Here is a 15,438-nt window from a genome sequence, read left to right as displayed (position 1 = left end):
TTAGTATTTTCTCTTTATCTTAGAACTTTATCATTTTAATTATCATGTACTTTGGTGAAATTAGGTCTAGGTTTATTTTTCTTGGAACTTTTAGAAACCCCTGGGTCTGGAGTTCTATCCCCTTTAATTTGGGGGAAAATTTTCAACTGTTTCTTCAAATAATTCTGACCCAAGGGGTCAAAATATGACTCACCAGGTAGAGCCCACATTTGACCTTGTGCAAGGACCTGGGTTTAGACCAATGGCCTCTAAGTTGGAGCACAATGCAAAGAAGAAGCTTTACCAGTAGTGAAGCAGTGCTGTGGTGCCTCCTCCTTCTCTTTGTCTCTCTTTTCCTTTTAGCCTTTTATCTAAATTAAAAAAAAACAACAACTAATCTAGGAGTGGTGAAATTGTGTAGGTGAGAAGCTTCAGTGAAGCCCTGGTGGCAAGGAGAAGGGAGAGAGAGAGACATGGAGAGAGATCTGACCTAGAGGGCTAGGTGATGTCTCACTTAGTAAACCACATACTTTACCATGCACAACAGTGTGGGATTGAGTCCCAAGCCACCACACTGGGGAAAGCTTTGCAAGTGGTAAAGTTGTGCTACAATGCCTCTCTTTCTGTGTCTCACTCTCTATGTAAAAAGAAAAAAAAAATTCCTAGGGAGTGGTGGAATCATATCATACAGGCATGGAACTCCAGCAGTAACTCTGATAGCAAAAAAAAAAAAAAAAAGGAGTTCTATTTTCTGCTGCCCCTATGATGCAAGTGTCTGACTCTACTGCATTTTTTAATATTATATACTTTTTTACTTACTTCATTTGATAGAACAAAGAAAAATCAAGAAGGGAGGGGAGAGGTAGAGAGAAAGACACCTTTAGTACTGCTTTACTGCTCATTTTAATTTTAGTTACTTTATTCTTTATTTCTCTGATTTCTGCTATTATTTTGTTTATATTTTCCCCAGATTCACAGAAGTTTTCTTCCATTGGACTTTTCATCTCAGTGAGCGTGCATAGAATCTTAGCTTTGAAATCTTTTAGGATGCTTATGTAACTGTTACATTTGGAGTTTTCCTGCTCTGGTTCAGTATTGTGGATGGCTTCCTTTGTGCTCCGATTATGTTTAATTCTCCATGAAGACTAGAGTCTGTTTGGAAGGGTCGAGGCAGTTCACTCTTTGGAAGGGTCGAGGCAGTTCACTCTCACAAAAATGCCTGGCTCACACTATAGCTCCAAGATTGTGCCAGACCAGAAGTTTGAGGTTCCAGGTGTGGTGCGGAATGCTAGAAGTTCCTTCGACTTAGTAATAAAAGGAGTGTTCTCTGTGGCTTCACCCCACAGGGCTGTAGGCAGAGTTCCAATGTAGTTGTTTTCAAGGTACCTTGCTCTTCTGAAAGACTGACCTATAAATCCCCTGCTGTTTAAAGGGTTTTTTAAAAATATTTATTTTATTTATTCCTTTTTGTTGCCCTTGTTGTTGTATTGTTGTAGTTATTGTTGTTGTTATTGATGTCATCGTTGTTGGATAGGACAGAGAGAAATGGAGACAGGAGGGGAAGACAGAGAGGAGGAATAGAAAGATAGACACCTGAAGACCTGCTTCACCACTTGTGAGGTGACTCCCCTGCAGGTGAGAAGTCAGGGGCTTGAACCAGGATCCTTACACTGGTCCTTGCCCTTCACACCACATGCGCTTAACCCTCTGTGCCACTGCCCGACTCCCTGTTTAAAGCTTTTGTTTCCATTTTCCCACTGTTGTAAAGTTGTAAGCATAGAGTTGCAACAGTGTTGGAGCCAAGAAATGGTAGTCCTGTACTAGATGGTGACTACAGTATGCTTGAAACTTAGCCAGGTAAGGTGGCACAAGGTAAGGGATGGAGATGGAATCTTTACTTGAAGCTTAAATTCCTCTGTGTCTTTACCACCTGGATGCTGGACTCCTGTCCCTTGTTAAAACTTGCTCAAGATTGATGTCACCCACCCCTACTCTGTGTGTGTGTGTGTGTGTGTGTGTGTGTGTGTGTGTGTTTTGTTGTGGAGGCCAAGGAAAGCATATCTGTTAGTCTGATTCTATCTTGGCTTCTCCAGTTCTTAAAAGTCATTTCCAGGGCCAGGCAGTAGCACATTTGGTTGAAAGCACTTGTCACAATGTGACACAATCTGCAGTGGAGAGCTTCATGAGTGGTGAAGCAGGGCTGCAGGTATCTCTCTCTCTCCCCTCCTTTTCCTCTTTTTCTCTATTTCTGCCTTCCCTCTCAGTTTCTCTCTGTCTCTATCCAATATTAATAAAAAAGTGCTTTTCATTCTGAAACTTTAAAATGTCTAATAATGATACTGCTAATAATGTCCTCATCTATAACATGGATTTATCTATTTTACAAGATTTTTCTTTCATTAAAAAATATATCTGTTGTACCAAGTACTGTGCTGGACACTAGGGATGGGAAAGAGAAGGAAAAATTCTTCTATTATTTAAGGGCCATGCCAGAGGCCCAGTTCAAACACAGACACACACACATCCCTGCTATGACACTGAGGGAAGCTCCAGTACTGTGGTGACTCTTGATCTTTGTTTCTTTTTTTTATGTCTCAGATGCCTTGTTTTTATATTATTATTGCTGTTGTTGTTGTTTTACCAGAGTACTGCTCAGCTCTGGCTTGTGGTGGTGTGGAGGATCTTTTTTATATCTTTACCTTTTTTTCTCTATATCTGAATGAGCAAGTCGCTGGGATCCAGAGTGAAACTGGGCATGTGCAAGGTACCAGTTCATGAATAAACTAGCCAACCAACCAACCAACAAACAAATTAAAATAAGGTTAAGGGCCCAAGAACTCAGTGAGCCTCTAATATTTGTTCTTTTGTTTTCCAAATTCTGTCTTAGCATATTAACAGCTAACGTCAAGTTCAGTGAAATTGGGGCTGGGAGGTGGTGTACCTGGTTAAGTGCATATGTTACAATGTTCAAGGACCCACGTTTTCCCCTCTGCAGGGGGAAAACTTTGTAAGTGGTGAAGCAGGTCTGCAGGTGTCTCTGTGTCTCTTTTCTTCTTATCACCCTCCTTCCATCTCAATTTCTGTCTCTATATAATAAATAAATAAAAATAATAAATTTTAAAAAATCAGTGAAATTTATCAATCTCAGTACCCTCCCTTCACCCTCATCCCCCCCCCCCCCCAATACACACACACCTTGCAGCCATGTGAAACAGTACACCTGTCTTTTTGGGAAATCCAGTTTCAAGAATTGAAAGAAAACTAGTTTGTAGAAGTGAAGTGGAAAGTAGCATAGAATAAACCATAGAAGGAGGTAAAGTCCAGATCATGAAGACTGTGGGTTGTACTAAACAATTTTGATTTTTTATCTCCAACATAATGGAAAAGGGAAGAACTGGAAGACACTGTAGGATTTTAAGATTCACTTAAGATTCTTCTGACTGATATTTAACTGTAGCATAAAGTAGAGGAAAATGGGGGTTGGAGCCAAGATGGCGACTTGGAAGCAGTGACCTGGGATTCTCTGGATAGGGTGCCAGATGCTAGCATGATGCCAACCAGACTTCCCTGGACAGACAACCCCACCAATGTGTCCTGGAGCTCTGATTCCCCAGAGCCCTTCCTCACTGGGGAAAGAGAGAGACAGACTGGGATTATGGATCGACCTGTCAATACCCATGTTCATCGGGGATGCAATTACAGAAGCCAGACCTTCCACCTTCTGCATCCCACAATGACCCTGGGTCCATACTCCCAGAGGGTTAAAGAATAGGAAAGCTATCATGGGAGGGATGGGATACAGAGTTCTGGTGGTGGGAACTGTGTGAAGTTGTACTCCTCTTATCCTATCCTTTTGTCAATGTTTCCTTTTTTTTAAGCAGCTTTTTATTTTTAAGATTTTATTTATTTATTAATGAGAAACATAGGATGAGAGAGAAAGAGCCAGACATCACTCTGGTAGATGTACTGCTGGGGATTGAACTCAGGACCTCATGCTTGAGAGTCCAATGCTTTATCCACTGCACCATCTCCTGGACCACCAATGTTTCCTTTTTATAAATAAAATAAAAAAAAAAAGTAGAGGAAAATGGGAAATGGGAGACCTGTGGAAGGCTAGTCCAAGTGAGAGATGGTAGAGATTTAGACTGAGGTGATAATAAGAGTGATACAGAAAGTGAACAGTTTTTTTTTTAAACTTTTGTCAGTATAATATAGGACTTCACTATGGAGCAGGAACAAGAGAAATTGTTAGAAATGATGAGGTTCTTAAGTAGCCATCTGTTATTCTGGCACTCAATTCCAGCATATGTTTTTTTTCCTTCCTTTTCCACCAGCTGGTGTCCTACCGTTCCTCTCAATTCTATGTTCTCTACCTGGAGATAGTATTGGATTCCACAGGTTGAGGGTTCAGTCATAAGGGACGGCAGCTCACTCAAATTGCAGATGCCAACTGAATGTCTAGGTAGTACCTGTATGCACCTGTTGATCAGGTACTACCTGATAAATATGTATAAAATGGTACATAAAATCAAGTACTACCTGTATAAAATGTAGGTTATAGTGATTCTCACCTTGGGTTCAATTAATTTGCTGTAGCTGCTCAGAGAACTCAGAGAAACATTTTACTTATTCAATTTCTCTATTATTATAAAATAATTTCTAATACATGAACCACTAGATGGAAGGAATACATAGGGCAATACAGAGAAATGACACAGATTCTTCATGAATAATTCCAGTAAAACTGGAAGGTCTCCAAATCTAGTATTTTTTTGGGGGGGGGGGCGGAGTTTATGGTTGCTTTATTACTTTGGCATGGTTGATTAAAACTTGGACATTGTAGGGCCAGGTGGTGGCACACCTGGTTGAGCGCACATGTTACAATGCACAAGGACCCAGGTTCAAGCCTCTGGTCCCCACCTGCAGGGGGAAATCTTTGCAACTGGTGAAGCAGGGCTGCAGGTGTAGGTCTGTCTCTTTCCTTCTCTATCTTCCCTACCCCTATCAATTTCTGACTGTCTCTTTCCAACAATAAATACATAAATATTTTTTTAAAAACTTGGACATTACTTGTTGATTGAACACAGTCATCAGCCCTTTCCATTCTTCCTACAGGTCAGAAGGTGAATTTTTAAATTTCTTTTTAAAAATATTTATTTATTTATTTTCCCTTTTGTTGCCGTTGTTTTTTTAATTGTTGTTGTAGTTATTAATGTTGTCTTTGTTATCTAGGACAGAGAGAAATGGAAAGAAAAGGGGAAGACAGAAGGGGAGAGAAAGATAGACACCCGCAGACCTGCTTCACCGCCTGTGAAGGAACTCCCCTGCAGGTCCGGAGCCGGGGCTCAAACTGGGATCCTTACTCTGGTCCTTGTGTTTTGTGCCACATGTGCTTAACCTGCTGTGCTACCGCCTGACTCCCAATTTAAAAAATTTTTTAAATTCACTGCTTGTGAAGAGACCCCCCTGCAGGTGGGGAGCAGGGACACGAACCGGGATCCTTACGCCGGTCCTCGAGTTTCATGCCATGTGCACTTAAACCACTGCGCTACAGCCTGACCCCCAATTTTTAAATTTCTAACCTGCTAATCTTGTGGGTGATTCCCCTAACAACCAGCCCCACAGTTAGAGGTTTACCAGAAGTTACATCATTACCGTGACAATCAACACCTTTGTTACTCCATCCACTTAGGAATTACAAGAGTTTTAGGAACTGTTAGGAATAGAATGAATATACCTATTATTATTCTATCATTAATTATAAAATCACACCTCCTTGCTGATAGTCACTAAGGATCTAGCCTTAGCCCTTAACTAGTGTGAGTCAGAAAATAGTTCTCTAGATTCTTTTTTTTTTTTTTTGCCACCAGGGTTATTGCTGGTGCTAGATGCCAGTACTCTGAGTCCACTGCTTCTAACAGCTATTGTTTTTCCTTTTTTAAAATAGTTTTTATTGCATAGGACAGAGAGACACCTGCTTCACTGCTCATGATGTGTCCCCCCCTGCTGGTGGGGAGCAGGGCCTTGAACCCTCGTTCTTGTGCATGGTAATATATGCACTTAACTAAGTCTGGCCCCTCTAGATTCCTTTTTGATTTGTCACAAATTGTTTTTGACACACACACTGGATTTAGGACTTCCCTTAATAAAGAAATTATTTGGATATAATAAGTTTTTTTACTCCACTAAGTCTTTTTCATATATACATCTGCTGAGGAATCTTTCTGATTCAAAGGACTGGCTGCTTAGGCAACTTTAACTTTTAAAAAGCATAATTAATTATTTCAAATTTATTATTATTATTACTTTGCCTCCAGGGTTATCGCTGGGGCTCCATGCCAACACTACAAATCCACTGCTCCTGGCTGCCAGCTTTTTCCTGTTGTTGTTGCTGCTATTGCTATTGTTGTTGGATAGGACAGAGAGAAATTGAGAGAGGAGGGGAAGTCAGAGAGGGTGAGAGATAGACTCTCTGCAGACCTGCTTCACTGGCTTGTGAAGCGACCTCCTGCAGGTGGAGAACCCGGGGCTTGAATCGGGATCCTTGAACCGGTCCTTACTCTTTGCACTATGTGCGTTTAACCAGGTGCACTACTTCCCAGCCCCCTCAAATCTATTTTTAAGTGATTTAATATTGGTATACAATATTGTAAAATTTTAGGAATACAGTTTCATACCCATATATGTGTAAGACTCCACATGCACCACCAATTTCCTGTGCCATTGCATCAAAGAGACCCTTCTACCTATTCTCCCCATTTCCTTTCTTTTTATTTCCTACCATGGTTTATATAGGGTCTCAGAGTTAGTTTTGTTATTGTCACTTTTTGCAAGTTCATTTGCTTTAGTTATATTTCATATATAAATGCAGCCACCTGATAATTATTTTTTCTTTTTTTAAAAGATTTTATTTATTTATGAATGAGAAAGATAGAAAAAAAACAGACCTCACTCTGGGACACGTAGTGCCAGGGATTGAACTTGGGACCTCATGTTTGAGAGTCCAGTGCTTAATCCACTGCGCCATCTTCCAGACCTGATAACTATTTTTCATTTCTTTATTTCATTTAGCACAATTACCTCAAGTTCCATCGATTTTGTCCTAAAATGCACAATGTCATCTTTTTTATGACCATGTAGTATTCCACTGAGTATATGTACTACAGCTTCTTTATCTAGTTATCTATGGATGGATATTTAGGTTGATCTCACATTTTAGCTATTATCAATGACAACTCTAAGTTTCAAGGATTTCATAAAAGTGTGTCTTTCTTAAACATCCTTTGGAACATTTGTTAGATAGCCATTCAAATAATCCAGCAGTTGATGCACTTCCAAGAATGTATTAACAAGGATTAACAAAGCATTTTGTTATTCCTTCCTTAATTTCACAAAATAAAGTTGGGAAATACGTGTTCTATTTTTATATACAAATAATGTAGATAAAGGCCATATGTGCTGCAGGTTGATTAGGTGTAAGAATTCAGCTCCCTTGATTGACCATTATGAGCTCAAACTCCTCCACTTATACACAACAATTTGGGAAGTGCAATTAGCAGGTTAAGTATAGTAGTGAAAAAATCTCCTGCTTAGAGTAACAGTGAAACACATGCTAATAATAGTATTTCTTTTCCTTTCCACATCAGTAGTGATTGGGGTGTCATACTTGAAGCTATCATATAAAACTAAATTTCTCTTTTATTTATTTATTTATTTATTTATTTTCCCTTTTGTTGCCCTTATTGCTTTTTATTATTGTTGTTGTAGTTATCGTTGTTGTTATTGATGTCATCGCTGTTAGATAGGACAGAGAGAAATGGAGAGAGGAGGGGAAGACAGAGAGGGAGAGAGAAAGATAGGCACCGGCAGACCTGCTTCATGGCTTGTGAAGCGACTCCCCTGCAGGTGGCGAGCCCTGGGCTGGAACCCGAATCCTTGTGCCACGTGGGCTTAACCCGCTGCACTACTGCCCGACTCCCTGAAACTGAGTTTCTATCAACCTTGTGGACAAAAAAAAAAAAAGATTGAGAATGTGTTTGTGTGTGGGGAATTGAAATGAACTGAGAACTTATTGTTTTGTAAAATTCATTTGTAAAACCATCTGGTCCAGGACTTTTATTTTTGGGGAGATATTTGATAATTGTTTCAATTTCATTAGCTGTGATGGGCCTGTTCATGTTATCCACTTCCTCTTTACTTAGTTTTGGAAGTTGATAGGTATCTAGGAAATCACCCATTTCTTCCAGGTTCTCTAGCTTGGTGGCATATAGCTGTTCATAGAAGCCTCGCATGATATGTTGAATTTCTGTGGTGTCTGTTGTGATATCTCCTCTTTCATTTAGTACCCAATTTATTTGGGTCTTCTCCCTTTTTTGTTTTGTGAGTCTGGCTAAAGGTTTGTCGATTTTGTTCACTCTTCCGAAGAACCAACATTTACTTTCGTTGATCTTTTGTATGGTTTTCCTGTTCTCAATGTTATTTATTTCTGACTTAACTTTAGTGATTTCTGTCTTTCTGGTTGCTTTAGGGTTCCTTTGTTCTTCTTCTTCTAGGTCTTTAAGATGTGCAATCAGGCTGTTTATTTGTGCTTTATCTTGTTTCCTAATGTGTGCTTGTATAGCTATAAACTTCCCTCTTAGGACTGCTTTAGCTGTGTCCCAAATATTTTGATAGCTTGTGTCTTTATTTTCATTGAAGTCTTGAAACATTTTGATTTCTTCCTTTATTTCCTCTTTGACCCAGAGGCTGTTAAGAAGTGTACTGTTGAACTTCCACATTTTAGGACTATTTCTAATCTTTTGTTGATTGTTAAGTGTTAGTTTAATTCCACTGTGGTCTGAGAAGATGCTTGAGATGATTTCAATGCTCTTAAATTGGCTGATGCTGTCTTTGTGGCCTAACATATGGTCTATTCTTGAGAATGACCCATGTGGACTTGAGTAAAATGTGTATTCCAGTTTCTTGGGATGAATGACTCTGAAAATGTCCAATAGTTCTAGTTTATCTATCTCTTCATTTAGCTCCCTTATGTCTTTATTGATTTTCTGCCTGGATGATCTGTCAAGTTGAGAGAGTGGGGTGTTGAAGTCCCCTACCATGACTGTGTTGCTGTTAATATATTACTGTAGCTCTTTCAGTAGATGTTTGATGTATTTAGATGGCTTCTCATTCGGTGCATAGATGTTAATGATTGTTAAGTCCTCTTGATTGACTGATCCTCTGAGCATTAAGTAGTGTCCATTCCTATCTTTTTTAATCTTATCGATTTTAAAGTCTATTGTGTCAGATATGAGAATAGCTGTTCCTGCCATTTTCTGTGGGCCATTGGCTTGTATGATAGTTTTCCATCCTTTCACTTTAAGTCCGTGTTTGTCTTGTTAAGTTAGGTGGGTTTCCTGTAGACAGCATATTGTTGCGTTGTATTTTCTGATCCATCTTCCTACTCTGTGTCTTTTAATAGGTGAATTCAGGCCATTGACATTTATTGATATCAAAGATTGAAGATATTTTAACGCCATTCTGGTAGAGTTTTAGAGTGTTCTGATATATGTCCTATTTATGATGGTCTGACTGTTTATAGAAGACCTTTCAGAACTTCTTTCAGGGCATGCTTGGTGATAGTGATTCCTTCAACTGTTGCTTCTCTGAAAGGTTTTGATGCCTCCATCTAGTCTGAATGACAGTCTAGCAGGATATAGTATTCTTGGTTGAAAGCCTTTCTCATTGAGCACTCGATAAATATCTTGCCATTCTCTTCTGGTCTGTAGTGTTTGTGTGGAGAAGTCTGCTGCTAATCTTATGGGTTTTCCTCTGTAGGTGACTTTTTGTTTTTCTCTTGCAGTCTTCAGGATCCTTTCTTTATCCTTATTCCTTTCCATTCTAAATATGATGTATCTTGGTGTCTTTAAGTCTGGGTTAATTCTGTTTGGGACCCTCTGGGCTTCTTGAGTCTTTATGTCTTTGATGTTGTCTAGACTAGAGAAGTTTTCAGCTATTATGGCCTGAAGAATGCTTTCTTCCTTTCCCTCTTTCTTCCTCTGGTAAGCCAATAATGCGTATATTGTTTCTTTTGAAGTCATCCCATAGGTCTCTGTTGTTGTTTTCAGCATTTCTTAATCTCTTTTTGAGATCTCTTACTTCTTTTTTAGTTGTCTCTAATTCGTCCTCAGTCTTGCTAATTCTGTCTTCAGCCTCATTGATTCTATTCTCTCTGCCCTCTACTGTTTTCTGGAGTTCATCTATTTTGTTTCCGTGTTCTGATACTGTTTTAGCTTGTTCAACTAGTTGTGTTCTTAGCTCAGCTATTTCAGCTTTCAGCTCTCTAATAACCTTGAGATAGTTAGTGTTTTCTTCCAGAGTCTGATTTGTTGTTCCTGTATTTCTGATTACAATTCTTTCAAACTCTTTACTAACTCTTGTGATTATTTCCTTAGCTAATGTTTGGATGTTGAACTTGTTATTTTGTGCTTCACCCTTTGGGGGGCTTTTAGTTGTACTGTTGTCCTGGTTGGTTTCTCCAGTATTTTTTCTTGTTGGTTTACCCATTTTATATATTATGTTATGAATTCCCTCTCTTAGTACTTTTCAAATTACCGATCACTATTTCCTGGATTGACTGGTGTCTAAGTAAGTTAATTAAAGGGTTCACAGTGGTGGAAGTTAACAGTTGTTTTAATCCCTGAGTTTGAGCTCAGTGATTTAAAAGCCTCTTTTTTCTCTCTGTAGGCTATGGGAGCCTCAGGGCTTCTAAACTCTAAGTAGGCTTCACTTCTTAGCTTAATCACTGACTCCTGACCAAGAGATAAGGCAGGGTGTGGCAGAGATAGTCCAGTGGTTAGGCAAAGAGACATTCAGAGCCCCACAGCTATGCCACCGAGGTATTGGTCTTCTCCTGAGTTTCCTGGTTAGATCTCTGTCCCCCAGTGTCCCTCGCTGCCACTGCTCCAGATTTTGAGGGCAGTAGCAATGGAGACACAGAGTTGCACTTGGTGAGTCTCCAGGGAGTCCTCTCCTCCCTTCAGCTGTCCCCTTGTTGGTGGAACAGACTGGAGGTGGTGTCTCAACTGATAAACCGCTGGACTGTTACCAGCCACTTAGTCTCTCCCTAGGCTCCTCTCTGTCACCAGCAATGTGTGTTTGCACTCACCGGTGATTTGGTGGGTTCCTATAGTCATTCTAGTTCTGTCTTGTTGTGGTCCCAAGTGGTCTTCTTTGGTATTCCTAGTTGATCTGGGAAAGGAGAGGAGAGGAGAGAAACAGATCTGCTGCTGCTTGTAGCCCCGCCTCCACACTTTTTTTTTTTATATAGGACAGAAAAATTGAGAGAGGAGGGGAGGACAGGGGAAGAGAAAGGTAGACACCTTCAGACCTGCTTCACCACTAGTGAAGCTTCCTACCTCCAGGTGGTGAGTGGGGGCTAGAACCCAGATCTTTGCTCATGGTGTTATGTGCACTTAATTGGGTGCACCATCAATGGTCCCCTGCTTTTATATCTTTAAATATTCTTTTTTTTCTTATTCTTTTTTTTAATATTTATTTTATTTATTTATTCCCTTTTGTTGACCTCGTTGTTTTATTGTTATAGTTATTATTGTTGTTGTTGTTGTTGGATAGGACAGAGAGAAATGGAGAGAGGAGGAGAAGACAGAGAGGAGGAGAGAAAGATAGACACCTGCAGACCTGCGTCACCACCTGCGAAGCGACTCCCCTTCAGGTGGGGAGCCGGGGTTCAAACCAGGATCCTTATGCCGGTCCTTGTGCTTTGTGCCTCCTGCGCTTAACCCGCTGCACTACAGCCCGACTCCCTAAATATTCTTCTAACTTATTTTTTCTCTTCCCCTCATCCTCTACCCCACACTTTACCTTTTCCCTTTTTGAGAAGTTGCACATGTGCAACTCTAGGTCAACGTTTTCATTCTTTTAAAATTTAAGATGCAGAGAGAGATGGGAGAAATAACATATCACTCGATCTTCAACAGGTCTTGTGGTGCTTGGCTTTGGTGTGGTGCAGGAGCTTGAACCTAGGCTCTGTGTATGGCGAGGTACATGACATACTAGTTAAGTCAAAACAGGTTGATCCATAACCTCTTGTTTTTATCTTAGTAGAGTGTGAGGGTCTGAGGTCTTGAGCGAGACATGACCAGATGGCTGACTGGACAACAGAATGCAGGTGTGGGGCTGCAGACTGGTGCTGCTTCTGGTAACCTAGAAACAACCATACTTTCCAGAGCAACAGCAGGAGGTCTAGGAACTATCAAGAAACATACCATAATTTCCACTGACTATCTTATTTGGACAATAACCCAAGGGCTCACTGCTCTATAAAAGAAAACTTAATTTTGTTTTCTGTTTCCCTTTCTGTTCTTCTTTCTCAACTTATATTTATGATTGGGGTCATCCAATACTAATCTTTCTCTGTCTGGCTTATCTCATTTAAGGGCGATCCATTTGTAGCCTTGTGAGGGTTTAGCTGACAGCTCTCCATAAGGGTTGGATTGATTTACTTTCCCACCAGAAATGCAGCAGGGTTTTCTTGTTTCCACAACCTCTCCAGCATTTATTGTTGCTATCATTTTATGATGTATGACATTCTCACAGGGGTCAAGTGGTATCTCATTGGTGTCTTTATTTGCATTTCTCTGAAAATCAGTGACTTGGGGCATTTTTTTTATATGTCTGTTGACCTTTTGTATCTCTTCTTTGGTGACTATTCTGTTCATATCCTCACTCCACTTTTGAATGGGGTAATTTGTTTTCTTGTTGCTAAATTTGGCGAGCTCTTTGTATATTTATTTTGGTTATTAGCCTTTTGTCTGATGTATGGCATGTAGAGATCTTCTCCGGTTCTGTGAGGAGTCTCTTTGGGTGGTAATTTCTTTTGTTGTGCAGAAGCTTTTTAATTTGATGTAGTTCTATTGGTTTATTTTTGTTTTAGTCTTTCTTGAAATTGAGTCTGAATCATTAAAAATGCCTATGGAATTTAAATGGAAGAGTTCCACCAAAGGGGTTGGGTAGTGGCAAACCTTGTTGAGTGCACATGTTACAATGCACAAGGACCCAGTTCCCACTGGCAGGGGGAAAGCTTTGCTAATGGTGATGCAATACTGCAGGTCTTTCTTTCCCTCTCTATCTTATATGCCCCTCTTGATTTCTAGTTCTGATTGTCTCTATCCAACAAATAAATGAAGATAAATAAATAAAAAAAGAGTTACACCAATATTTTCTTCTAAGTATTTGATAGTTTTTGGTCCTTGATCTGTTTGAAATTTACTCTTATTTCTGGTGAGATAGCACTTCAGTTTCCTTTTTCTGCACATTTCAACCTAAGTTTCTCAACATCATTTGTTGAAGAGATTCTCCTTTCTCCAATTAATAATTTGGGCACCATATCAAAAATTAGATGTTTACAGGTGTGGGGCTTTACTTCTTTTTCTTAATATTTATTTATTCCCTTTTGTTGCCCTTGTTATTTTTTTTATTGTTGTTGTTGTTATTGATGCCATTGTTGTTGTATAGGACAGAGAGAAATGGAGAGAGGAGGGGAAGACAGAGAGGGAAAGAAAGATAGACATCTGCAGACCTGCTTCACTGTTTGTGAAGCGACTTCCCTGCAGGTGGGGAGCCCAGGGCTTGAGCCAGGATCATTATGCTGGTCTTTTGCACTTTGCGCCACATGTGCTTAACCCGCTGCACTACTGCCCAACTCCCAGGACTTTACTTCAGTCTATACTTCCAGAAGAATAAATAATAGGGAAGCTTCCAGTGGAGGGGATGGGACACAGAACTCTACTGGTGGGAACTGTATGGAATTGTACTCTGCTACATTACAATCTTTTTAATCATTATTAAATCACTAGTAGTTTTTTTTTAAAATAAGTAAACTTGGGGACTGGGTGGTGGTGCACCTGGTTAAGTGCACACATTACAATGTGCAAGGACACAGGTGCAAGGCCCTGGTCCCCACCTGCAGGGGGAAAGCTTCACGAGTGGTAAAACAGGACTATAGGCCTCTCTTTCTCCCTCCTTACCTCTCCCTCTCTGTTTGGAAATTGTGAGGACGTGGTGGAGCTTGGCAGGGCTTGACCTGAGGAGTGCATCTATCCTGTTGTCTCTCTCTCTACCAAGAGGTTGAGCAAGAAAAAACAGGAGTAACCCCAAAGGTGTGCCCCATCTTATTAGACTCCCTGCCTCACAAAGCACCCTGCATTCCTGATACTATGGCCATTAGATAAAAAGAAAGGGGGAGATGTCTGGAAATTGTGAGGATGTGGTTGAGCTTGGCAGGGCTCACAATGCACCCTGCGTTCCTGATACTATGGCCTATCTACATAATCATTGTTTTGCCTGAAAGATCCCCACTCATTCCATTCCTTTGATCTATCTTCTTTCTACCCTCAAGACCCTCCCTGCCTCCAGGGTATTATTAATCCTACCAGTTAAAACCCTCAAAACAGTTTCTAAGGAAGGCCCATTTTGCCTTTCTCCGCCCCTTTCCTAGCCATTTCCATTCCCGACTTGCCACTTCCGGGTCTGTCTTTTTTTTTTTTTTTTAAACTTTTAATGACTGAAACAAAATGTCTAAAATTATAGTTTTTGGAAGAACCATTTGTTCTTGCCAGTCTTGTACCTTTCCTCAAACTTGACTTTTGCCTCTTATCGTGCCTTGTGTTTAAGGGCAGGATCTCGGAAGACATCCTTGTTGACAACAGTTTTGTCCAAGGGGATATCTACGGAGTACCTCGTGGGCATAAGGTGATTGTAATTATAAACTTTCACGAAAGACTTGATCTTTGACCTCTTGGCGATTTTCTTCTTGCCCATGGCAGCTGTCACTTTGCGTGGATAACGGTCGATCCCAGCCACCAGAGCACAGCTGTATGGCCGGTCTGAGGTGCCATCATCAATGTTCTTCACCATGATGGCTTTGCATCCAGAGTAGCATCTGACCAAAACCAGCACCACCTTCCCGGGTTTCATAAACTTGCCCATTTCTGTAGCGAAAAGAGAAAAGGCCGCTTTAGAAATATGAAGGGCCAAACTTTTCTGAACTGGCTCCTGGCTACAAGATCAGGTTGCCGGCGTGGAATTTCAGGCTGTGTTCACTGCCATTCCGTTCCAGGCCGTGCACAACGGAGTCACCAGTGGCTGAGAAACGGAAAACACAGGTAACTTGACCACCTGGGCGCGGATGGAGGAGGATTTCAAGACCCTGACCAAGACTTCACTCACTGACCCGGGTCTGTCTTTTAAAAGCTGTGGCTCTCTGATCAATAAAGACATTGCATTGTCTCACCACATGTTTGGCTCCTGATTCATCTCCCTCACATTGCTGAGTGAGTAGCAGCCCAGGCTGACTCTGGTCGAGTTCTCTCCAGCCCAGAGAGTACACACCTGGGAAGAGGCACCCCCACGCTAGCCCAGCACCTCTCCTCTCAATTTCTGTCTCTATCCAATAAATAA

At 40.7% G+C, this 15,438-nt stretch overlaps 1 protein-coding gene across 1 annotated transcript; it reads right to left on the bottom strand.

Moving 5' to 3' along the window:
• Positions 1-14,550: 14,550 nt before the first annotated feature.
• Positions 14,551-15,145, bottom strand: LOC103107672 (large ribosomal subunit protein eL27-like). Its single transcript, XM_060190908.1, has one exon. It carries the CDS (start codon positions 14,965-14,967, stop codon positions 14,632-14,634), a length of 336 nt encoding a protein of 111 aa, XP_060046891.1. The 5' UTR covers positions 14,968-15,145; the 3' UTR covers positions 14,551-14,631.
• Positions 15,146-15,438: the final 293 nt, after the last annotated feature.

This window comes from Erinaceus europaeus, chromosome 4, assembly GCF_950295315.1.
Source record: "Erinaceus europaeus chromosome 4, mEriEur2.1, whole genome shotgun sequence".
Taxonomy (NCBI): Eukaryota; Metazoa; Chordata; class Mammalia; order Eulipotyphla; family Erinaceidae; genus Erinaceus; species Erinaceus europaeus.
The sequence above is the reverse complement of the archived record's forward strand: the minus strand, read 5'-3'. Positions and strand labels throughout refer to the sequence as shown.